General features: G+C 46.3%; 1 protein-coding gene across 1 annotated transcript in view; it reads left to right on the top strand.

Moving 5' to 3' along the window:
* SLC9A8 (solute carrier family 9 member A8) overlaps positions 1-26185 on the top strand; it is a 567556-nt gene that overhangs the window by 435328 nt on the left and 106043 nt on the right. Inside the window, exon 11 of the mRNA XM_069243441.1 lies at positions 21077-21193. Coding sequence (XP_069099542.1) covers positions 21077-21193 — 117 coding nt within the window. The remainder of the gene's footprint in view (positions 1-21076; positions 21194-26185) is intronic.

Here is a 26185-nt window from a genome sequence, read left to right as displayed (position 1 = left end):
CATTTCATCAACCATTCAGTTTTGCCATTCTAAAGCTGGCAAACCACTGACCAGACCGCCTAAAGCACACTCCAAAAGAGCACTATCAACCTCACCTGCACTTTTGCAGGCATTTCTCTGGACAAGGTATGCCGAGCTGCAACACGGAAGACTACTCATTTCTTTATGTAGCACTACTGTCGTGAATCAGCACAGCGCAACGATTTGGCCATAGGACTGGCTGTGCTGCACCATCTATTTGATTAAGGTGAACCTCTTACTTAATTGAAATCAATATCATACTGTCTAGTGCTTGTTTTCCTTGTGTTGCTTAACCTGGTATTCATTCATGAATCTTTACAGTCTTGCAAGTGTTTATAATCAGATTGAGCATATTATTTTAAATACTTCTTATGCATAGATATTTCGTTCTTTTATGTTTAGTATTGTGAACTGTTTTTGTTCTGGTCCACCATGCACTAAGGGTTGTGACAGTTGCTTTAAGTACTGCATGCTATTCTGATTCAAGCATGTAAACAAGGCATGATTCAAGCATGTGAACCTGTGAAAGATAACAGTACTGGATAATTGGAGTTACAGGTACATAACTTGTTTTCTTTGTCACCTCTGATAACCAAGTCACTTTCCACCATAATGTCATCCCTAACGTCACAGTTGCCCTCTTACTTCCGTTCAGGTGGCATCTTTTCAGTAGCAATAAATCTTCATTCATTACCATACCTTTTCACCTCTCCTCTTTCAAAACACCCACTTGTAACGCAAATCATCCTCCCCCATCCTCATTAGCCACTTCTTATTCTTGATCAGCTCCTTCATCTGCTTCGTAATAGACCCGCAATAGACTCTCAGCGGAACCCTGAACGACCTATATACTTCAGTATTCAAATTCCAGGCCCATTTATAATGGATTAGTGATATGTGCAGAGGTTTGACACTAAACATCCCAAACGTGGTGTCATCGAGCAGCTACCACCAAGACACCAAGAGACTCAGTAATGATTTTTGATCAATCCTCAGTAAGTACTTACTTTCCACAAATTTGATCGGAAGTGGTCCACTGTCAATGTTCAAGCTACTGTTTCTTGTTCAATCTCAGAATAATTTTTCTCGCCAGCAGATAAGATTGGGGATCTATATGTCACAATCCACTCCACGCCATTATCCTTCTGAGCTTATACAGCTCTCCCACCGTATGCTCTCATACCCACCATAACCACATACCTCTCACCCAGAGTGAGGTGCTTCATGCATTTACTTTATGGATTCTATCCTTTATCCTCCTTTAACTCTTTCCGTTCTTTCTCCCCGAACATCCTGTACATTTTGTTGTCGTTTTCATAACTCCTCTTGCCACAGTAATAGGGTCTTCTGGTTAATTTTACAGTAAGGAAAAGAAGGTGGGTGTGCTGCAAATAAATATTTTGGAGTTTATGGGAGAATTTCTACTATCACTGTGTGGTAAAGATATCAGTGACACATTAGAGTCATGCCTGGTTACAGCCATCAGCACTGCCTAACTGAAACATTTTGACTTCCAAAAAAAGTGACTGAGATCAAGGTGAAACCTTGAACCCGATGCACAGTGGCAAATCTGTCTGACCTGTGAACCACCCTTAGTGGCCATGGAATTGAACTTCAATATACTTGGAGCTTTTGGTGCCAAAAGCAACAGCTTCACCAGGAGCTCAAAGATGACATCCAATTTTGATGGAACCTCACTGACAATAGCCTGTGACCTTGCTCCACTAGAAGATTTGGCTTTCGTTTCAGAAAACACTTTTTTGCCTTAAAACTGTGAAAGTTCATATCGCTGGTTCCCCGTATTTTATTTTATTGATATATAGGTGTCTTTTTGTTTGTTGACGTGTCTGTGTTTTCCTAAATTGGTTTTGGGATATTGGGCCAGATGTATCATCATCCCGGTTTGCATTTCCTAAATAGCGATTTTTAAGAAATCGCTATTTAAGTAATGCAAAATGGGATGTATGAAAATTGCGATTCGGCAGTAGCGATTTCTTAAAATTCGCAATCACTATAACTGAATCGCAGTTAGGGTATGGGACTCCATTCATCCCTATGGGCCTGTAGGCCTATAGGTGCGAATATTTTTGCATTTCCTAATTTACGAATTCCTATTAGGAATTCGCAAATTAGGTAATGCAGCTCCCAGGGTGCTGGGGCCTAAGGCCCCCTCTGATGCACCCCAAAAAAATATTTGTGGAGATGTAAAACGCACACATGCCCAAGGGGCATGTGTGCACTACATGTCATTTTTAAAAATGCATTTGTAATGCATTTTTAAAAATTTCACATGCTTACCACCAAACTTGAGTTTGTGGTAATTGCATTTCCTAAATGCCAAATTCGCATTTAGGAAATGCATGATACATGTGAATTGGTAATTGCAAATAGGTATTCCCTATTTGCGATTTCCTACTTAGGGAATCGCAAATTGCAATTCCCTAATAGGAGTCGCAGTTTTTTAAGGAATCGCTATTTTTGTGATTCTTTAAAATTGTACTGCGAATTCCCTTCATAAATCATGAAAGGCGATTTTGCATTCGCGAACGGTGGAATTTTGCGATTCACACTGTTTGCGAATGCAAAATCCTTTAATACATCTGGTCCATTGTTCTGTTTTCGTGACTTTACAATTATCAGTACCAACCTAACTCATATTTCTCTTGGGTTGTTTGGTGTTTGTGCCACATCTGCAAGGAATTGACCAGAGATTCTCTTAGACCCTTGTCTTGATCTAGCTAGATTATGTATATTATGTTTATGTGGGGATCACTCCCTCCCAAATTATTAACTAAATTTAGCTAGTAAGCCCTGACAGTGGCCAAATGGGGAAACAGGGGCAACTGAAAAAATGCCCAGCCTGAGCCTTGACATAATTGTGGCCATGGCAAGAGCTGCAGACCCATTCCAACATGATTGTGCCCAGTTATAATCAATTTGTGGCCCTGACATGATGGTTTCCATTCTTGATGCACCATGGATATACTTCACCTAATTCTTAATCTCCCTCCTCCTCAGTGTTACCGATCTGTGATAAATTGTGGTTATTTTTAGCATAATAAAGGGTGTCAATGTCCTGGACCAGTGAGTTATGGCCTAGTTAGATTTGCAGAGTCATCTGTACTAAGCATTGGAATTTCCTGCAGGAAAAATGTTTAGGAGACTCTCTTTGACTGTTACGGTACACAGGTCTCCTATATGTGTTGCACCACTGCCTTTTCTGCCTCGAGTTCTGAGGAAAGTTAAGACCGACTATGGCCTTGTCCTAATAGCCCCAGACTGGGCCCGGAGATTATGGTACCTTGAGCACCTGAACATGAGCATGTGCCCTCTGATCCAGCTCCCACTTTGGGAGGACCTTCTGTCTCTGCAACCTACACCTCCATGCATAGTATTTAACCCCTTCGCTGCCAGGCCTTTTCCCCCTCCTGTGCCGAGCCTTTTTTTGGCTATTTGGAGCAGTTCGCGCTTAGGCCCTCATAACTTTTTGTTCACATAAGCTACCCATGCCAAATTTGCGTCCTTTTTTTCCAACATCCTAGGGATTCTAGAGGTACCCAGACTTTGTGGGTTCCCCAGAAGGAGGCCAAGAAATTAGCCAAAAAACAGTGAAAATTTCATTTTTTTTAAAAAATTTGGAAAAATGGGCTGCAGAAGAAGGCTTGTGGTTTTTTCCCTGAAAAGGGCATCAACAAAGGGTTTGCGGTGATAAAATCACCAGCTTCCCAGCTTTCAGGAACAGGCAGACTTGAATCAGAAAACCCAATTTTTCAACCCAATTTTGGCATTTTACTGGGACATACCCCATTTTTACGATTTTTTGTGCTTTCAGCCTCCTTCCAGTCAGTGACAGAAATGGGCATGAAACCAACGCTGGATCCCATAAACCGCAACATTTCTGAAAAGTAGACAAAATTCTGAATTCAGCAAGGGGTAATTTGTGTAGATCCTACAAGGGTTTCCTACAGAAAATAGCAACTGAAAAAGAAAAATATTGAAATTGAGGTGAAAAAAACATCAATTTTTCTCTAAGTTTTACTCTGTAACTTTTTCCTGCAATGTCAGATTTTCGAAAGCAATATACCGTTACGTCTGCTGGACTCTTCTGGTTGCGGGGATATATAGGGCTTGTAGGTTCATCAAGAACTCTAGGTACCCAGAGCCAATAAATGACCTGCACCCTGCAGTGGGTTTTCATTCTATGCCGGGTATACAGCAATTCATTTGCTGAAATATAAAGAGTAAAAAATAGCTATCAAGAAAACCTTTGTATTTCCAAAATGGGCACAAGATAAGGTGTTGAGAAGCAGTGGTTATTTGCACATCTCTGAATTCCGGGCTGCCCATACTAGCATGTGAATTACCGGGCATTTCTCAAATAGACGTCTTTTTTACACACTGTCTTACATTTGGAAGGGAAAAATGTAGAGAAAGACAAGGGGCAATAACACTTGTTTTGCTATTCTATGTTCCCCCAAGTCTCCCGATAAAAATGATACCTCACTTGTGTGGGTAGGCCTAGCGCCCGCGACAGGAAACGCACCAAAGCGCAACGTGGACACATCACAGAAAACAGACCTGTTTTTAGCAAAGTGCCTACCTGTAGATTTTGGCCTCTAGCTCAGCCGCCACCTAGGGAAACCTACCAAACCTGTGCATTTCTGAAAACTAGAGACCTAGGGGAATCCAAGATGGGGTGATTTGTGTGGCTCGGACCAGGTTCTGTTACCCAGAATCCTTTGCAAACCTCAAAATTTGGCTAAAAAAACACATGTTCCTCACATTTCTGTGGCAGAAAGTTCTGGAATCTGAGAGGAGCCACAAATTTCCTTCCACCCAGCGTTCCCCCACGTCTCCCGATAAAAATGATACCTCACTTGTGTGGGTAGGCCTAGCGCCCGCGACTGGAAACACCCCAAAGCGCAATGTGGACACATCACAGAAAACAGACCTGTTTTTAGCAAAGTGCCTACCTGTAGATTTTGGCCTCTAGCTCAGCCGCCACCTAGGGAAACCTACCAAACCTGTGCATTTCTGAAAACTAGAGACCTAGGGGAATCCAAGATGGGGTGATTTGTGTGGCTCGGACCAGGTTCTGTTACCCAGAATCCTTTGCAAAGCTCAAAAATTGGCTAAAAAAACACATGTTCCTCACATTTCTGTGGCAGAAAGTGCTGGAATCTGAGAGGAGCCACAAATGTCCTTCCACCCAGCGTTCCCCCACGTCTCCCGATAAAAATGATACCTCACATGTGTGGGTAGGCCTAGCGCCCGCGACAGGAAACGCCCCAAAGCGCAACGTGGACACATCACAGAAAACAGACCTGTTTTTAGCAAAGTGCCTACCTGTAGATTTTGGCCTCTAGCTCAGCCGCCACCTAGGGAAACCTACCAAACCTGTGCATTTCTGAAAACTAGAGACCTAGGGGAATCCAAGATGGGGTGATTTGTGTGGCTCGGACCAGGTTCTGTTACCCAGAATCCTTTGCAAAGCTCAAAAATTGGCTAAAAAAACACATGTTCCTCACATTTCTGTGGCAGAAAGTTCTGGAATCTGAGAGGAGCCACAAATTTCCTTCCACCCAGCGTTCCCCCACGTCTCCCGATAAAAATGATACCTCACTTGTGTGGGTAGGCCTAGCGCCCGCGACAGGAAACACCCCAAAGCGCAATGTGGACACATCACAGAAAACAGACCTGTTTTTAGCAAAGTGCCTACCTGTAGATTTTGGCCTCTAGCTCAGCCGCCACCTAGGGAAACCTACCAAACCTGTGCATTTCTGAAAACTAGAGACCTAGGGGAATCCAAGATGGGGTGATTTGTGTGGCTCGGACCAGGTTCTGTTACCCAGAATCCTTTGCAAAGCTCAAAAATTGGCTAAAAAAACACATGTTCCTCACATTTCTGTGGCAGAAAGTGCTGGAATCTGAGAGGAGCCACAAATGTCCTTCCACCCAGCGTTCCCCCACGTCTCCCGATAAAAATGATACCTCACATGTGTGGGTAGGCCTAGCGCCCGCGACAGGAAACGCCCCAAAGCGCAACGTGGACACATCACAGAAAACAGACCTGTTTTTAGCAAAGTGCCTACCTGTAGATTTTGGCCTCTAGCTCAGCCGCCACCTAGGGAAACCTACCAAACCTGTGCATTTCTGAAAACTAGAGACCTAGGGGAATCCAAGATGGGGTGATTTGTGTGGCTCGGACCAGGTTCTGTTACCCAGAATCCTTTGCAAAGCTCAAAAATTGGCTAAAAAAACACATGTTCCTCACATTTCTGTGGCAGAAAGTTCTGGAATCTGAGAGGAGCCACAAATTTCCTTCCACCCAGCGTTCCCCCACGTCTCCCGATAAAAATGATACCTCACTTGTGTGGGTAGGCCTAGCGCCCGCGACAGGAAACGCCCCAAAGCGCAACGTGGACACATCACAGAAAACAGATCTGTTTTTAGCAAAGTGCCTACCTGTAGATTTTGGCCTCTAGCTCAGCCGCCACCTAGGGAAACCTACCAAACCTGTGCATTTCTGAAAACTAGAGACCTAGGGGAATCCAAGAAGGGGTGACTGGCGGGGCTCGGACCAGGTTCTGTTACCCAGAATCCTTTGCAAACCTCATATTTTGGCTAAAAAAACGCATTTTCCTCACATTTGAGTGACAGAAAGTTCTGGAATCTGAGAGGAGCCACAAATTTCCTTCCACCCAGCGTTCCCCCAAGTCTCCCGATAAAAATGATACCTCACTTGCGTGGGTAGGCCTAGCGCCCGCGACAGGAAACGCCCCAAAGCGCAACGTGGACACCACCAAAATTTTGGAAGAAAACAGAGGTGTTTTTTGCGAAGTGACTACCTGCAGATTTTGGCCTCTAGCTCAGCCGGCACCTAGGGAAACCTACCAAACCTGTACATTTCTGAAAACTAGAGACCTAGGGGAATCCAAGGAGGGGTGACTGGCGGGGCTCGGACCAGGTTCTGTTACCCAGAATCCTTAGCAAAGCTCAAAAATTGGCTAAAAAAACACATGTTCCTCACATTTCTGTGGCAGAAAGTTCTGGAATCTGAGAGGAGCCACAAATTTCCTTCCACCCAGCGTTCCCCCACGTCTCCCGATAAAAATGATACCTCACTTGTGTGGGTAGGCCTAGCGCCCGCGACAGGAAACGCCCCAAAGCGCAACGTGGACACATCACAGAAAACAGACCTGTTTTTAGCAAAGTGCCTACCTGTAGATTTTGGCCTCTAGCTCAGCCGCCACCTAGGGAAACCTACCAAACCTGTGCATTTCTGAAAACTAGAGACCTAGGGGAATCCAAGGAGGGGTGACTGGCGGGGCTCGGACCAGGTTCTGTTACCCAGAATCCTTTGCAAAGCTCAAAAATTGGCTAAAAAAACACATGTTCCTCACATTTCTGTGGCAGAAAGTTCTGGAATCTGGGAGGAGCCACAAATTTCCTTCCACCCAGCGTTCCCCCAAGTCTCCCGATAAAAATGATACCTCACTTGCGTGGGTAGGCCTAGCGCCCGCGACAGGAAACGCCCCAAAGCGCAACGTGGACACCACCAAAATTTTGGAAGAAAACAGACCTGTTTTTAGCGAAGTGCCTACCTGTAGATTTTGGCCTGTAGCTCAGCCGCCACCTAGGGAAACCTACCAAACCTGTGCATTTCTGAAAACTAGAGACCTAGGGGAATCCAAGGAGGGGTGACTGGCGGGGCTCGGACCAGGTTCTGTTACCCAGAATCCTTTGCAAAGCTCAAAAATTGGCTAAAAAAACACATGTTCCTCACATTTCTGTGGCAGAAAGTTCTGGAATCTGAGAGGAGCCACAAATTTCCTTCCACCCAGCGTTCCCCCACGTCTCCCGATAAAAATGATACCTCACTTGTGTGGGTAGGCCTAGCGCCCGCGACAGGAAACGCCCCAAAGCGCAACGTGGACACATCACAGAAAACAGACCTGTTTTTAGCAAAGTGCCTACCTGTAGATTTTGGCCTGTAGCTCAGCCGCCACCTAGGGAAACCTACCAAACCTGTGCATTTCTGAAAACTAGAGACCTAGGGGAATCCAAGGAGGGGTGACTGGCGGGGCTCGGACCAGGTTCTGTTACCCAGAATCCTTTGCAAAGCTCAAAAATTGGCTAAAAAAACACATGTTCCTCACATTTCTGTGGCAGAAAGTTCTGGAATCTGGGAGGAGCCACAAATTTCCTTCCACCCAGCGTTCCCCCAAGTCTCCCGATAAAAATGATACCTCACTTGCGTGGGTAGGCCTAGCGCCCGCGACAGGAAACGCCCCAAAGCGCAACGTGGACACCACCAAAATTTTGGAAGAAAACAGACCTGTTTTTAGCGAAGTGCCTACCTGTAGATTTTGGCCTGTAGCTCAGCCGCCACCTAGGGAAACCTACCAAACCTGTGCATTTCTGAAAACTAGAGACCTAGGGGAATCCAAGGAGGGGTGACTGGCGGGGCTCGGACCAGGTTCTGTTACCCAGAATCCTTTGCAAAGCTCAAAAATTGGCTAAAAAAACACATGTTCCTCACATTTCTGTGGCAGAAAGTTCTGGAATCTGAGAGGAGCCACAAATTTCCTTCCCCCAGCGTTCCCCCACGTCTCCCGATAAAAATGATACCTCACTTGTGTGGGTAGGCCTAGCGCCCGCGACAGGAAACGCCCCAAAGCGCAACGTGGACACATCACAGAAAACAGACCTGTTTTTAGCAAAGTGCCTACCTGTAGATTTTGGCCTGTAGCTCAGCCGCCACCTAGGGAAACCTACCAAACCTGTGCATTTCTGAAAACTAGAGACCTAGGGGAATCCAAGGAGGGGTGACTGGCGGGGCTCGGACCAGGTTCTGTTACCCAGAATCCTTTGCAAAGCTCAAAAATTGGCTAAAAAAACACATGTTCCTCACATTTCTGTGGCAGAAAGTTCTGGAATCTGGGAGGAGCCACAAATTTCCTTCCACCCAGCGTTCCCCCAAGTCTCCCGATAAAAATGATACCTCACTTGCGTGGGTAGGCCTAGCGCCCGCGACAGGAAACGCCCCAAAGCGCAACGTGGACACCACCAAAATTTTGGAAGAAAACAGACCTGTTTTTAGCGAAGTGCCTACCTGTAGATTTTGGCCTGTAGCTCAGCCGCCACCTAGGGAAACCTACCAAACCTGTGCATTTCTGAAAACTAGAGACCTAGGGGAATCCAAGGAGGGGTGACTGGCGGGGCTCGGACCAGGTTCTGTTACCCAGAATCCTTTGCAAAGCTCAAAAATTGGCTAAAAAAACACATGTTCCTCACATTTCTGTGGCAGAAAGTTCTGGAATCTGAGAGGAGCCACAAATTTCCTTCCACCCAGCGTTCCCCCACGTCTCCCGATAAAAATGATACCTCACTTGTGTGGGTAGGCCTAGCGCCCGCGACAGGAAACGCCCCAAAGCGCAACGTGGACACATCACAGAAAACAGACCTGTTTTTAGCAAAGTGCCTACCTGTAGATTTTGGCCTGTAGCTCAGCCGCCACCTAGGGAAACCTACCAAACCTGTGCATTTCTGAAAACTAGAGACCTAGGGGAATCCAAGGAGGGGTGACTGGCGGGGCTCGGACCAGGTTCTGTTACCCAGAATCCTTTGCAAAGCTCAAAAATTGGCTAAAAAAACACATGTTCCTCACATTTCTGTGGCAGAAAGTTCTGGAATCTGGGAGGAGCCACAAATTTCCTTCCACCCAGCGTTCCCCCAAGTCTCCCGATAAAGATGATACCTCACTTGCGTGGGTAGGCCTAGCGCCCGCGACAGGAAACGCCCCAAAGCGCAACGTGGACACCACCAAAATTTTGGAAGAAAACAGACCTGTTTTTAGCGAAGTGCCTACCTGTAGATTTTGGCCTGTAGCTCAGCCGCCACCTAGGGAAACCTACCAAACCTGTGCATTTCTGAAAACTAGAGACCTAGGGGAATCCAAGGAGGGGTGACTGGCGGGGCTCGGACCAGGTTCTGTTACCCAGAATCCTTTGCAAAGCTCAAAAATTGGCTAAAAAAACACATGTTCCTCACATTTCTGTGGCAGAAAGTTCTGGAATCTGAGAGGAGCCACAAATTTGATTCCACCCAGCGTTCCCCCACGTCTCCCGATAAAAATGATACCTCACTTGTGTGGGTAGGCCTAGCGCCCGCGACAGGAAACGCCCCAAAGCGCAACGTGGACACATCACAGAAAACAGACCTGTTTTTAGCAAAGTGCCTACCTGTAGATTTTGGCCTGTAGCTCAGCCGCCACCTAGGGAAACCTACCAAACCTGTGCATTTCTGAAAACTAGAGACCTAGGGGAATCCAAGGAGGGGTGACTGGCGGGGCTCGGACCAGGTTCTGTTACCCAGAATCCTTTGCAAAGCTCAAAAATTGGCTAAAAAAACACATGTTCCTCACATTTCTGTGGCAGAAAGTTCTGGAATCTGGGAGGAGCCACAAATTTCCTTCCACCCAGCGTTCCCCCAAGTCTCCCGATAAAAATGATACCTCACTTGCGTGGGTAGGCCTAGCGCCCACGACAGGAAACGCCCCAAAGCGCAACGTGGACACCACCAAAATTTTGGAAGAAAACAGACCTGTTTTTAGCGAAGTGCCTACCTGTAGATTTTGGCCTGTAGCTCAGCCGCCACCTAGGGAAACCTACCAAACCTGTGCATTTCTGAAAACTAGAGACCTAGGGGAATCCAAGGAGGGGTGACTGGCGGGGCTCGGACCAGGTTCTGTTACCCAGAATCCTTTGCAAAGCTCAAAAATTGGCTAAAAAAACACATGTTCCTCACATTTCTGTGGCAGAAAGTTCTGGAATCTGAGAGGAGCCACAAATTTCCTTCCACCCAGCGTTCCCCCACGTCTCCCGATAAAAATGATACCTCACTTGTGTGGGTAGGCCTAGCGCCCGCGACAGGAAACGCCCCAAAGCGCAACGTGGACATATCACATTGTTTCATTGAAAACAGTGCCTACCTGTAGTTTTTGGCCTGTAGCTCAGCCAGCACCTAGGGAAACCTACCAAACCTGTGCATTTCTGAAAACTAGAGACCTAGGGGAATCCAAGATGGGGTGACTTGAGGGGCTCTGACCAGGTTCTGTTACCCAGAATCCTTTCCAAACCTCAAATATTGGCTAAAAAAACGCATTTTTCACACATTTCGGTGACAGAAAGTTCTGGAATCTGAGTGGAGCCACAAATTTCCTTCCACCCAGCGTTCCCCCAAGTCTCCCGATAAAAATGATACCTCAGTTGTGTGGGTGGGCCAGGTGCCTCCAACAGAATAAGGCCCAAAACTTGTAGAGATACAGGGGATAGTACTGCGAGTTTATAAGGACATATTCTTTTATACATCTTTAGACTGACTCTGCTTTGGGGACCCACATACGTGAGGTGTCATTTTATTTGGGAGACTGAGGGGAACACTGGGGAGTAGGAATTTTGTGCTGGAGTGGTGATCGTACGAAGAAAAGTCCGGAAAATATGCTTTTTTTAAGCACATTTTGAGGTTTACAGAGGAGTCTGGGTAAGAAAATGTTGGGGGATCCACGCAAGCCACTCCTCCCTAGACTCCTTGGGGTGTCTAGTTTTAAAAAATGTCTGGGTTTGGTAGGTTTCCCTAGATGAAGGCCGCACACAGGACCAAAAACATAGGTGCCCTCTCCCCCCCCAAACACAGGTAGTTTTGTAATATATCGTTTTGATGTGCCCACATACGTCCGTGATGTGCCAAACACTAAAATTTTGAAAAGAAACACACTTAGGTTATGTGAAAAAGACCCCTCACCCACCAACCAAGTTGGTGGCATGCTTCATCATCGGGGTCCCACCTGAGGCACCTAGCGTGTCATAGGTGTGCTGCGACGCCTGATTACAGCGGAGCAGGTTTGGTCATTTTTACCACACATACTGGTTGGATTTGGCACGAGGGTGAGTGATGGTTCAGTGGATCAAATTTTACTAACAAGAGCTTTCACAAAAATGAAAAGCACTGTTAGTAACTGAAAGGCAAAAAACTGAACCAATGACTCACAGCTCGTGAGCTGTAAAGCCGCGACAAGGCACCAACCGCTTTACAGTCCATTCACACAACTTTCATACATGACACACACAAGGCCATTCACACCGCCAGCCACGGGCCCAGCACATTACAACACTCACATCGACAGACAGCGCCACTCAAGGGCCCATCACTTACATACGCCCACATGCCTGATACAACAATCACACCAGCTGATGGGAGTGTGTGGACTGGTGTTTGGCTTGCAGTGTGTTGCAGTAGCCAACATCAAGTCAATATGTACAGTCTCAGCCAAGCCCCACTCCACACACAATGGCATCATATTTTTTTTTTTTTTAACAGAGGAACCCCTAACTAAGTAGAAAGAATTACAAAACAACAAACACAAAAGCTCTAACTAACAACATGACAGAAATGCTAACCATGAAACTAAACACATGAAAATACAAAACAGACATGAGTTTACACTCATGGTTGTTCCCAGAAATTCTTCTGGGTGTGGTAATTCTTAAAACAAGCACCGACACACAGCCCAGGCTTTGAAGGACAATCTGGGCAGTACATTCGAGACTCCCTCCGGATACCTCTTCGAAAACACACTCTACATTTCTTAGCTGGAAAGTCTTTTTTGGGTGTGGGAGGAATGTGCTCAGCAAAGTGGCGATCTTTCAATCTAGCCACATCCTCCACCACTGCTTCTCTAGGAACTCTGGCCTGTTCCACCACAATAAGGCTCTCTATCACTGACTCCTGAAATTTCACAAATGTCATCTTTGAGTCTGGAGACCTATCCCTAAACACAATAAAAGCATTGAAGGTTGCTAAGTGGAAGAGGTGAAGTGCTAACTTCTTATACCAAACATAAGACTTACGAATAGCAGTATAAGGTTCCAACCTCTGGTCAACTCTATCTACACCTCCCATGTGCTTATTATAATCTAAAATGCACACAGGTTTGCGCACTTCAGCAACCTGGCCCCAAACAGTCACAGGGGAAGTACTCTCATCATGGATGGTACTTAGCATGTAGACATCCCTCTTGTCTGAAAATTTCAAAGCTAGCAGCTCCTCGTTCCGCAAGGCACAGCACTGTCCCCTCTCAAGTTTTTTACAGACAAGCTCCCTTGGATAGCCTTTCCGGTTAGAACGGATTGTGCCACAAGCAACTGTGTCCACTCTAAACAATTCCTTGAACAACTGCACACCAGTGTAGAAGTTATCTACATACAAATGGTGACCTTTGTTGAACAGTCGTCTACCAAGATCCCACACTATTTTCTCAGTAACTCCAAAAGTGGGAGGACAACCAGGGGGGTCAATATTGGAATCCCTACCAGTGTACACACGGAAACTATACACATATCCTGTCCTACTTTCAGACAGCATATACAATTTAATTCCATATCGTGCCCTTTTGCTAGGAATGTACTGCCTAAAAACCAAACGACCCTTGAAGAGGACCAAAGACTCGTCCACACTTATCTCTTTGCCTGGAACATAGACCTCCGAAAACCGATCTACAAAATGATCAAGGACAGGCCTAATCTTAAAAAGACGGTCAGAATCTGGGTGATCTCGTGGCAAGGCTAATGCATTGTCAACAAAATGCAGCATCCTAAGAAGAAGCAAATACCGATTACGACTCATGGTAGCTGGAAATATAGCTGTTGCCATCAAGGGACTAGTAGACCAATAAGAAGCCAGTGACGGCTTCCTTATCAACCCCATCAAAAAAGTCAAACCCAAAAACTTTTTTAGCTCCTCCAAATTTGTGGGAATACACTGGGCAGCTCTAGAGTGTGGCCTAAGTCTAGCAGCGTTGTCCCTCAAATGCTGCTCCGCATACAAATTAGTCTGCTCAACAATCTCTTCCAAAAACACATCATCCATGAATAACTCAAAGAAATTGATAGGCATAAAGTTCTCTGTATTGGCGTTACACCCCGGGAGACCAGTAAAGGCAGGCAACTCTGGCTGCTCCATGTTTGGGGCAACCCAGACATCAGGTCTTCTAACGGGAAACCTTTCAGCCCCAGGTTGCTGCACTATTGGCACATCAATGTCCTCCTCTAAAACAGAACCTTCATCTGCACTGAGTGTGGCTTCATCATCAGAAGATTCCCCTCCAACAGAAACATCACTGCCAGAATCTCTGACTTCCTCCTCTGCCTCAGATGCAGAGTCCGTCTCATAGTCATGATCAGACTGTGACTCAAAAAGCATACCAACCACCTGCTGAGCGGTCATCCTGCGGCTAGCCATGATCTCTCCTGCTAAAATTAACTGGACAAATTCACCACCAACAACCAGCACTGTGTAAGACAAGTAACAAAGTGTAGCTTTGTTAGTAAGAGTTACAAACTCAAAAACGATACCGCTCACTTGCCTGAAAAAGCTTGATTCACCAGCAACTACACAGCAATCACCAATGATATCCCACTAAAAAGAAAGAAAGAAAGGCAAATTAGAAATAAGACACAACAAATATCATTGTGCACAAACCTAAGGACAATTTCACACACAATCCTGCATTTAGTACACCCCCTACAAACATGTCATTCATGCATGGCAACAATACTCCTTTGGAGTAAATTGTTTTTACTTACCTAAAACATGCAACTGTGCAAACTGCAGGTCAACCACCGCCAAAACCGCAAGGAGCCACAGCAAATAAAGCAAAAGCTTTGAACTAGAACAAAAAGGAGGAAATTTTTTTTTATCACAAATGCAAAGACTTCTTCAGTTGACAAACACCCCACCATCAAACATTTTAGAAATTGGTGCCTAAGTGGATTCTGTCATAGGGGCAGATGGGCCTACTAAAAAAATAGGCCTGTCTGCCCCAAGGAAGCCAGAAAATACCTTTAGTACTGTGTCCCCATGGAGAGCGACCCTTGCCAAAGGGGACAGCCCTCAAACAAAAAAAAACAAAAAAAACACACACAACACTATCCCTGGTGCCTAAGTGGCTTCTGCCCCCTTGGGGGCAGGTGGGCCTAAGAAAATAGGCCCATCTGCCCCCAGGGGGTGTAGAAATGGCCAACAGGTCAATGCCCCCCTTGGGGGGGCGCCCCGTGACCAAGGGGACGCCCCCCACAAAAATAAACACATAAAAAAAAATCCCTGGCGTTCTAGTGGTTTCTGCCCCCCTTGGGGGCAGATCAGCCTAAAAATAATAGGCTGATCTGTCTCCAAGGGGTGCAGAAATGGCCTGGGTACATGTGCCCCCAAAGTGGGGGGCGACCCTTGCCCAAGCCCCCCCCCATCCACTAACACACACACACACACACACTATCCCTGGTGTCTACGTGGCTTCTGCCCCCCTTGGGGGCAGGTGGGTCTAGAAAAATAGGCCCATCTGCCCCCAGGGGGGGCAGAAATGGCCAACAGGTCAATGCCCCCCTTGGGGGGGCGCCCCGTGCCCAAGGGGACGCCCCCCCACAAAAATAAACACATAAAAAAAAATCCCTGGCGTTCTAGTGGTTTCTGCCCCCCTTGGGGGCAGATCAGCCTAAAAATAATAGGCTGATCTGTCTCCAAGGGGTGCAGAAATGGCCTGGGTACATGTGCCCCCAAAGTGGGGGGCGACCCTTGCCCAAACCCCCCCCCATCCACTAACACACACACACACACACACTATCCCTGGTGTCTACGTGGCTTCTGCCCCCCTTGGGGGCAGGTGGGTCTAGAAAAATAGGCCCATCTGCCCCCAGGGGGGGCAGAAATGGCCAACAGGTCAATGCCCCCCTTGGGGGGGCGCCCCGTGCCCGAGGGGACGCCCCCCCACAAAAATAAACACATAAAAAAAAATCCCTGGCGTTCTAGTGGTTTCTGCCCCCCTTGGGGGCAGATCAGCCTAAAAATAATAGGCTGATCTGTCTCCAAGGGGTGCAGAAATGGCCTGGGTACATGTGCCCCCAAAGTGGGGGGCGACCCTTGCCCAAGCCCCCCCCCATCCACTAACACACACACACACACACACTATCCCTGGTGTCTACGTGGCTTCTGCCCCCCTTGGGGGCAGGTGGGTCTAGAAAAATAGGCCCATCTGCCCCCAGGGGGGGCAGAAATGGCCAACAGGTCAATGCCCCCCTTGGGGGGGCGCCCCGTGCCCAAGGGGACGCCCCCCCACAAAAATAAACACATAAAAAAAAAACCCTGGCGTTCTAGTGGTTTCTGCCCCCCTTGGGGGCAGATCAGCCTAAAAATAATAGGCTGATCTGTCTCCAAGGGGTGCAGAAATGGCCTGGGTACATGTGCCCCCAAAGTGGGGGGCGACCCTTGCCCAAGCCCCCCCCCATCCACTAACACACACACACACACACACACTATCCCTGGTGTCTACGTGGCTTCTGCCCCCCTTGGGGGCAGGTGGGTCTAGAAAAATAGGCCCATCTGCCCCCAGGGGGGGCAGAAATGGCCAACAGGTCAATGCCCCCCTTGGGGGGGCGCCCCGTGCCCGAGCGGACGCCCCCCCACAAAAATAAACACATAAAAAAAAATCCCTGGCGTTCTAGTGGTTTCTGCCCCCCTTGGGGGCAGATCAGCCTAAAAATAATAGGCTGATCTGTCTCCAAGGGGTGCAGAAATGGCCTGGGTACATGTGCCCCCAAAGTGGGGGGCGACCCTTGCCCAAGCCCCCCCCCATCCACTAACACACACACACACACACACTATCCCTGGTGTCTACGTGGCTTCTGCCCCCCTTGGGGGCAGGTGGGTCTAGAAAAATAGGCCCATCTGCCCCCAGGGGGGGCAGAAATGGCCAACAGGTCAATGCCCCCCTTGGGGGGGCGCCCCGTGCCCAAGGGGACGCCCCCCCACAAAAATAAACACATAAAAAAAAAACCCTGGCGTTCTAGTGGTTTCTGCCCCCCTTGGGGGCAGATCAGCCTAAAAATAATAGGCTGATCTGTCTCCAAGGGGTGCAGAAATGGCCTGGGTACATGTGCCCCCAAAGTGGGGGGCGACCCTTGCCCAAGCCCCCCCCCATCCACTAACACACACACACACACACACTATCCCTGGTGTCTACGTGGCTTCTGCCCCCCTTGGGGGCAGGTGGGTCTAGAAAAATAGGCCCATCTGCCCCCAGGGGGGGCAGAAATGGCCAACAGGTCAATGCCCCCCTTGGGGGGGCGCCCCGTGCCCAAGGGGACACCCCCCCACAAAAATAAACACATAAAAAAAAATCCCTGGCGTTCTAGTGGTTTCTGCCCCCCTTGGGGGCAGATCAGCCTAAAAATAATAGGCTGATCTGTCTCCAAGGGGTGCAGAAATGGCCTGGGTACATGTGCCCCCAAAGTGGGGGGCGACCCTTGCCCAAGCCCCCCCCCCCATCCACTAACACACACACACACACACACTATCCCTGGTGTCTACGTGGCTTCTGCCCCCCTTGGGGGCAGGTGGGTCTAGAAAAATAGGCCCATCTGCCCCCAGGGGGGGCAGAAATGGCCAACAGGTCAATGCCCCCCTTGGGGGGGCGCCCCGTGCCCATGGGGACGCCCCCCCACAAAAATAAACACATAAAAAAACATCCCTGGCGTTCTAGTGGTTTCTGCCCCCCTTGGGGCAGATCAACCTAAAAATAATAGGCTGATCTGCCCTCAAGGGGGGCAGAAATGGCCCTAAAAGACATGCCCCCCAAAGGGGAGCGACCCTTGCCCAAGGGGGCGCCCCCCCATCCACTACACACACAATCCCTGGTGCCTAAGTGGCTTCTGCCCCCCTTGGGGGCAGATGGACCTAAAAAAAATAGGCCGATCTGCCCCCAAGGGGGGCAGAAATGGCCAACAGTTCTCTGCCCCCTTGGGGGGGGCGCCCCTTGCCCAAGGGGGCACCCCCTCCCAACATACCTGCACAGAAAATATAATTCCCTGGTGATCCAGTGGTTTCTGCCCCCCTTGGGGGCAGATCCGCCTAAAAAGTAGGCCAATCTGCCCCCAAGGGGGGCAGAAATGGCCGTAACTAATTGCCCCCACAAGGGGAGCGACCCTTGCCCAAGGGGCCGCTCCCCGCCAGCAAGAAACACGAGCAAACAACAAAAAAAAAAAATCCCTGGTGTCTAGTGGGCATTCCTGCTGCCCGATCGCAATGCGATCGGGCAGCAGGAATGCTCAAAGAGACACCGGGGGAAAGGAAAAGCCTTTCCTTTCCCCCGGTGCCTCTTTAGCCCAAACCCCCCACCCACCGGGAAGAGGAACTCACCTCTTTCCTCGTCGCCGCACAGGAAGCAAATGGCTTCCTGTGCTGCGAAATCCCCATAATGAAGTCAGCGCGCGATCGCGCGCTGACGTCATTATGGGGGGGTGGGGGGGTCGGGGGTGGAAGGGGAAGGGCTTCCCCTTCCATCCCTGACTTTGGGGGGGTGGGGGGAAGCACACAGAGGGAGCGAGAGCGCTCCCTCTGGGCTGTGTGCCGAGGACGTAGTGGTTACGTCCTCGGCACAGCAGCACTGTGCCGCGGGACGTAACCACTACGTCCGCGGCACAGAAGGGGTTAAGCATTGACAGTTAAATGCCACAGTATTTGATGTTTTCTTTGTAGCAAGACTCCCTTCAACAAAGTCCATGTGTTTCGGGGAAGTTTATTGCCTGGTGTAGTGCTCATACCACCTACCCTCTGCAGGCCAAATTTTCAGGAGTGTTGTTGTTTATTTTATATTTGGCCCAATATGGCCTTGCACTAGGCAAAGTTGGGGTCTATCCTTTAAGCATTTCTTCATTTACCTGATAATCCATGTCTATTAAATCACACAGTGTTTTAGCAAAAGTCTGAGACATGTTTTCCCTGAAGCTGTTCATCATTCCGCTATGGGACTTGAACTTAATTTCGATCTTTCTTATGTCCACTCCTTTTGAGGCCATTGTGCAGCTGCTCACTGCATCCACTGATGTTCAAAATAGTCTTTCGAATTCCAATCACATCTGTGCTCTTCACCACCTTCTTTCCAGACAGGTTAGTGCTGAAGACCAGAGCAGTCTTCTTGTCCAAATTTGTTATGCCTTTCCACATTTTCTAGTCTGTCACTCTGCCAAAATGTTTCACTCCACCCCGTCCTTCGGTGGTGTAGTAGATGCTTCATCAGCTGGATTCTAGAAGAACATTTAGCATTTATATTGACTACACAAGGGACCATCATGTGGATGACAAAATGACAACAACATTTAGATGACAGAATTTGCTCGCAAAGAATTGACTTTCTAGAATCCTGTATGCTCATTTCACCAGGGCCAATGAGGCTACGATGGCATTGGCAAGCAGTGTACTGGTTCTGGACACCTGCCAGACTGAGGCGTGGACATCGGTGCACACGTTCACAAACCTCTACTGTCTTTCCAGCCAGGTCTGATAGAAGGATCATTTTGGCTGTATCGCTCTGCAAGCATTTCTGACTGAAGTCCACAGCACAGACCCACCAACCTTGTGGAGGTACTGCTATGGTATCCATTCTTAAGGTGAGGAATCCACAGTGAGAAGTATCCATCAGAAGAACAAATTTGTTCTCTTTGGTAGTGTTCTTTCTGGTGGATACTCTAACTGCAGACTCCTCACTGTCCTCCTGCCTCCCTGTTCTGTGCAGATACTTCCTGGACATAATAAGGTTCCATGTCAGGTTTTGACATACAGACACCAGCACATTTTTTCATAGTACTCCGAGATTGAGGACATAAAAGTAGAAAGATTAGGAAACTATGTTGGTGAGCAATGGTGATGCTTACAAGCGTCTCTGCTCTGATTTCCTGCGAGGCAGAACAAAGCTGTATCATGTCACCTATCGATGAGCTGGAGCAACGCTAACAAAATTCTAAGAATCCAGATTGGTACCTAGGAATATTCTTAAACTGAGGAATCTGCAATTAGATAGTGTCCACCAGAAAGAAATTGCCGAAGTTTAGTAAGTAACATCAGTCGTGGCTTTCACTGCATTGGAGGGTGTCGGGGGGGGTGGACTTGGGTAAAAATTAAATTAAAAAAATATTTAAAAACACACCTCGCTCCGCTCTCTCTCGTTGCTCCAGGCAGGCACTCATGCACACAGTTCCTGGGCTGGAGAGAGCCCTGTGCGCATGTGTGTTTGGCTGGCCCGAGACGGATGGCCAGACACATATGCGCTCTGAGGGGAAGTGCATTCTCCCTCAGTGCACGTCACCCCCGTGGCCACACCCCTTTCAAAGAAAAGGATAATAAACATAGTTTATGTTTATGGAGGAGCCGCCCCTGAGTAACATGTTCTTTTCATTTCAGTGACAACACCATTTTATTTTCTGGATTCTTTGTTGTGCTTTTGCCATTTTGCTCTGACAGATAAAGCAGGAACCAGAGAATAAAATAGAATACCCCAACACTTACAAATGCAACATATAAAATATACATTCCTTTAGGGCTAAATCAAACCTGCGCTGAAAAGATATATATTGAATATTTAAACCATTGAGCGACACAGTAGAGTATTTTGTAGATAAAAGGAACAACTGCTCATCTCATACAGACTGTCCATTCTGCCAGGCAATAGCGCGCATGTTTTTTGTTGAAAGTAGCTTTCCTGTTTCTATATGTATTTAGCAGCTGGCAGTTACATGAGCTCCAAGGACTGCTCTTTCTGAGTAGCACTCGTCAGCTGGGGAGAGGAGCAGCTGGGGGTGTTCACTCTGTGAGCGGTGCCTCAGCGGTAGTAAAGTAGTCCATAAGGCATTACAATGCATTGGAGGTGGAATGATACACCAAAAATACAGTAACAGAATGTAAGAGAGTAATACATTGTGGGTTGAACCAGAAGCCCCCTACTAGTGCTGTCTGTAGAAAGACCTAAAAAAAGCTACCTGTGATTCCTAGTGCTAGCAGGAAACCTAATGAATGTCCAGACGAAAATACGTTGTGGAAAGGAGGAAATGTATCCGATTTTCAGACACCTGTAACTACTGTTTGACTGTGTTAACTTTTTTGTTCTTTGTACTGTAACTCTCTCCTTGGAGCAGATGCGTATTTTGGTAAACGTTCTCTGTCTCAACAGGTATCATGGCTATTCTGTTTTCTGGCATTGTGATGTCTCACTATACCCATCACAACCTCTCTCCTGTGACGCAGATCCTCATGCAGCAGACGCTGCGATCAGTGGCATTCATGTGTGGTATGTATCATGGCGAAGCTTGAACCAAAGAAAGCAATGGTAGTAGAACTTCTGCACGCAAACGATTTGATTTACAGTACCTGGGAAAACTATGGGAGCCATTGGTGTTCATTTACTGCCCTGATTCACTCACTCGTTAGCCTCTTTACCAAATACTATGCCACTGTCTCTAGGCATTTTTAGATATGTGAGTCAGGAGCTGCAGAGGTTGCTCAGATGTTTACCACACATGGAGTGGGAAGTATTATGTCCACCTCTCACTCAAGCCATTCCATATGATGCTAATGTAGTCTGGCAATCCTTCACAACTCAGTGTGTTCATGTACTGGACTTCGCACCCATTTGTGTTACAGTGCCTTTCTCTAATTAGGGTTTCTATTTTTATAAAGCCCCTCTGTTAGGTTTGCGAGAAAGCGTGCAGAGATACTATAAACAGGACATTACTTGTTATTAAGGGGTTGTTTGATCATGCTGGTGTTTGCTAGAAATCGACCAGGCTGTTGTGTTCAAGGACACAAAGCACCGAGATTATGGTCGCTCTGAGAGGAGACAGCTTTACTGAGAAAATCTGTCAAAGCGATTTTGCATTTCATAATCCGTAAATTGGACATTTGCGTTGTTAATGTAACATGTTCCACAAGCAAAATACAACATCAGTAACGTTGCCCTTCAGTTTGTGCCAATTACTTGGCTTCTTGGCACTGTTGGGGACTTAATGTTGACCCCTGCAGTTGGTGACGTTTGTTTAGAACCAGGGTTGTAATTTCACCTTTACTGATGCCTCTCTGTTTCGGGTAGCTGGTGAGGTGGCTGTTTTGGGAAGCCATCTTGTAAACTTGACGAACATTGCTACATGCAAGGTTGGAAACCGTGGTGGGTGAGAAAGTATGTATTAGGTCCTCTGCCATTTGTATGTAATTTCACTTTCCATGTATGTAACTGGTAGGACAAAGCAAATTATTTCTTCAGTTTATGGTTAGCTAAAGTAGATTCCACGGGGAATCTTGCCTTGGATCTCCAGGTGAAGATTGAAAAAAACACAGAAACAGGGTGGGGAAGGGGCTGGGGAAGCAGCAAGCAACCACACTGTGATATTGCTGACTCTCGCTGGATTTATGGGCAATGTAATAAACTGCTATTCTGATTGCAGGTGGGCAGCACTTCAAAATGGTCATGGTACAAAATCCTAACCTGCCTGCCTGGCCTTCCTTATAAACACCTAGACTAGGTCCTATGTTGGAAATATTGTGATTAGCTGCCATGTTCTGTCTAAATAGTAATGACTGGCCCATGTTTTGAGTCTAGTTGTCCTTTGGGCGCTTACTGATGAGCAGTTTTCTGTGTCTGGTCCTTTTGTGGATTACCTGCAAAGTGAATTATTACGATTTTGCAAAGCGAAGTACTCTTTGCCTGTCAGCTAAAAATAAATTAAGAAATAAAATAAATAAAACATGGATTTCCCCCGTTCCTATTTTGGTAAACATGATCACACATCCCTCAGTTACAGGTCTTCCCATTGGTGGAGCTACATAGGCAAATATGTTGGATTTTCCACCCTTTCTTATGAACCGAAGCTAGCTTGATAGTGCTTCTTGAATGGTACATAAGGGCCATGTTGTGTGGTATTGTGTTTAGGTCAAGGAGTAGGCCAACAAAGGCTGTTGTTTGATTGTTAAGTTGTGTGTTATTCAGCATGTCCCTGTATGGTGCAGGGCCCCTGCTTTCCTTGGTCTTTCGGTATTGGTGAATCATTTGACATCTCAGTTTTGCTGTGAAAGTAATTAAGTGATGAATAGTGTGGCAGGTGATATTCTGTTGTTTATTGGAACGTGATGCCTGTTTTCCGTGGGGTGGTGCATAATATTCAGTGCGACGGCATGATGTAGTTAGTCAATGGTATGATAGGTGGTGTCTAAGTGTGTGAGATAGTACATGTGCGGATCTGTGGGTAAATCAGTTTGTCAAGCTATAGGTTTGGTTCATTAGGACATTCTTTTTTTAGCCATCATTGTGCAAATACTTTGGGAGTGTCATTTTCATATGAGATATAGCCTCGAAAGAACTTACTTTGAGGTCATTCGCACAACAATAAGGCCAGCTTGATATCTGGAAGGGCAACAGAAGGGAGCAACATATGCCCCATGTGGACATCCTTCAAGGATGTTTACGTTGTGTAGGTGAGAAGGCTGGACCGCCACTTCCTGTGCTTGCAAGCATTGTTGGTGCTACTTATCATGTTTTACAGTAGATAATTACCCTATTTCGCGAAAAAAACAACGTGGCTATGAAAAGGTGGAATCTTTTGTGCAAGCCACCTGTTTTTATCTTCTCTTTGCTCGAAGCTCCTCTTATCTCCCTTCTAAGTCAATGCCTCGACACAGAAAAGTGAATGCTGAACATATTGTAGGCTACGTTGTGGAAGATCAGATTCACGGCAGCAAAACATCTGCATAGAAATAGAAAATATTTATTTTGCAGTGTTGCTACCACATGTGTCTGTTGTTGCAAGAACAAGTACAGCTCTGTTGGAAAAGGCGTATTTTGCTGAAAACATACTTTAGATATGTGGAATTAATTAGTAGGGTGTATGGCAAGTCAGCAGCGTTTCTAAATTAAAGTCTATAGAGGTGTTAGGATCTGGAGGAAACCTCACTTGGCCAGGAGTAGAGTGATGAGATATTGCCCTGTTAAAAGACCTGCTTCCAGAAAGAAGGTCAAAGACTGTTCGCAGAGATCTGGACAAAACAAGTAGGCAGTTATAAAACCCATAACAGTGGTGCAAGAGTTATTAAATAGAAGAACAAATTGCTTTAATCAATGTGGGTTATAGTTGGAGTATTGCATTGCATGTCAGGGTTCTCCTATGATTTTGGCAAAGGGTGATAAGTTGTAAGATATGAGTGATAAAAAACAATAGCATTGATTTTGAGCGATAGTCTCAATATATAAAAAAACATTGTGTGGAATTTCATTAAATGCAGAGACCTTAAAAGACTTGGAAAAAAGAGTTTAGTACCAGGCAATGCAGTTGAAAAGCAGTGAAAGTTTAAAAAACATGCTGTGTGACTGGTAGGGCGAGGATACCACCTACTTTGTTTATAACGTATGCCGCTATATGGCGACCTCAGTTTTCAAAAGTATGTTTAAAAAGTCTTCAGTCACAGTTTTGTGCAAAGTTGTCATTGCACTTTTTGTCTGAAACGGTGGAGGCAAGTAAAATTAATGGAACATTACAATCAGGTTTAGGGAATAGTGTCATATTATTCTGTCATTTATTTCATTTGCTTATGCTGTGCTCTTACAATGTATTTGTACCTTGCTGAAGCTGAGATAATTCATATGTATGCCCTTGCCTTTTTTGAATAATCAGAAAGATTAAGCCAAGAGTTTTTTCTACTTTGAGCCTTGCCAAGGGAAATCCCTCTAAATGGTCTTGCGTGTTGCGGGAGGCATTTCTCGAAATTATAGTTGCGCTGGCAGGTATTTGAACCGAGGCTAGACTGCAGCCTCGATGCCTCCTTAGGAATTCGTGAGGTACTCTAACCGAACATCTGCTCTGGCATCTTGTCTCTGATCTAGGTGTAGATTGCTTCTGCCTCTCAACTCTCTCTGCTTCGCCTTCCATGTTATTATCCAAGGAAACGTTCTACATGTAGGTAAGTGCTGAGTTGCTATGTTGTTGTTCACTTGCTAGAGAGTGGCTGGCCTCCTCGCTCTAGGACTTTAGAAATATACCTGTGCACAGCTGTGGCACTTCCATTCTTCCGTTTTAGTCTATTTTAGTATAGTGCCATGTGAATGGTCTGGTATGTTTTTATGGGGGAGTCTTTATGAACGCACACCATCATGAACCTCGGTTAAAACACTGTAAAATGTATCTCATCATCAGACATTAGTACTGAAGCACCTGAACACTTCACCATGGCTGGGTTTAGTTGACCACCAGGTTTTCAGGCACTTTTATTTATTTTTAGTTTATTCTTGTGGTTTTATATCGCATAAACATGGGCATTAGAACACTTTAAAAGAGAATTGAAGATTTTATCAGAAAATTATAAAGCATTAGAAACAGTAAGGGAATAATCAGTATAGTCAGGGCACTGCAGTGTAGATTAGGTGATGTAGATTGGGGCCGTCATTAACTGAAATGCCTTTGGAATATGTGGCATTTGCGCTTCTCTTAAACATAGCTAGACCTGGTGTTGTATGTAGAGCTGGAGTAAGAATGTTCCTTATTCTTGTTGCATTATCTAAGATGGACTATTTTATACATCGCTCTGGCTTGAAAGTGGACGGATTAACGAGGACGCCTTCTGCATTCCTTGGCTCCTATTGGGCACTGGAGATTTTCAGTTTACCAGCCAGATAGGCAGGTGTGGATTTATGTTAGGCTCTTGGTGAAACATGCCAGGATATGCTCATGGGTTATAGTGCTCTATGAAAATACACATAGCATAACACAAACAAAGAGATGGTCTCTTTACGGAAATGACGTGTGTATTTTTTACTAAGGGATCGTGATGCATACAGCTGAAGCTGTTGTCTTTTAGAGGTTCAGGGGATTTAATCCTGCGCTGTTACATAGGATGGCTAAATCTCTCTGCTTCTAATATTTGGTATATTTATTGTATTCTCATTGTTGCCTTGTGCCATTCGACCCTATCAAAGTTGTTATATCCTACTGGATTCCTTGCAGTTTGTGTGCGCCTAATGCTGCCCCACAAATTTGAAGATGGACGGCAGGTTATAACTCTAAATATTCATTGTTATTATACAACTGACTATCAGTGTTATCATACAGACATAGTAAGAGGTGATATGTTTTATATTTTTACTGACTTTTACAGGTAAAAAGACAGAAAACAATATGTTTTTCTGTCTGTATTTATTTTTAAAAGTGGAAAAATACTGAAAATAGTGTTCTTGTAAATTACTCTCCATGCTGCCTTTAGTGAATTCCATAGCAACAGCTGCGCACCTAGACAGCTTTGG

The sequence above is a fragment of the Pleurodeles waltl genome, chromosome 7 (assembly GCF_031143425.1).
Source record: "Pleurodeles waltl isolate 20211129_DDA chromosome 7, aPleWal1.hap1.20221129, whole genome shotgun sequence".
NCBI classification, from domain to species: domain Eukaryota; kingdom Metazoa; phylum Chordata; class Amphibia; order Caudata; family Salamandridae; genus Pleurodeles; species Pleurodeles waltl.
The sequence above is the reverse complement of the archived record's forward strand: the minus strand, read 5'-3'. Positions and strand labels throughout refer to the sequence as shown.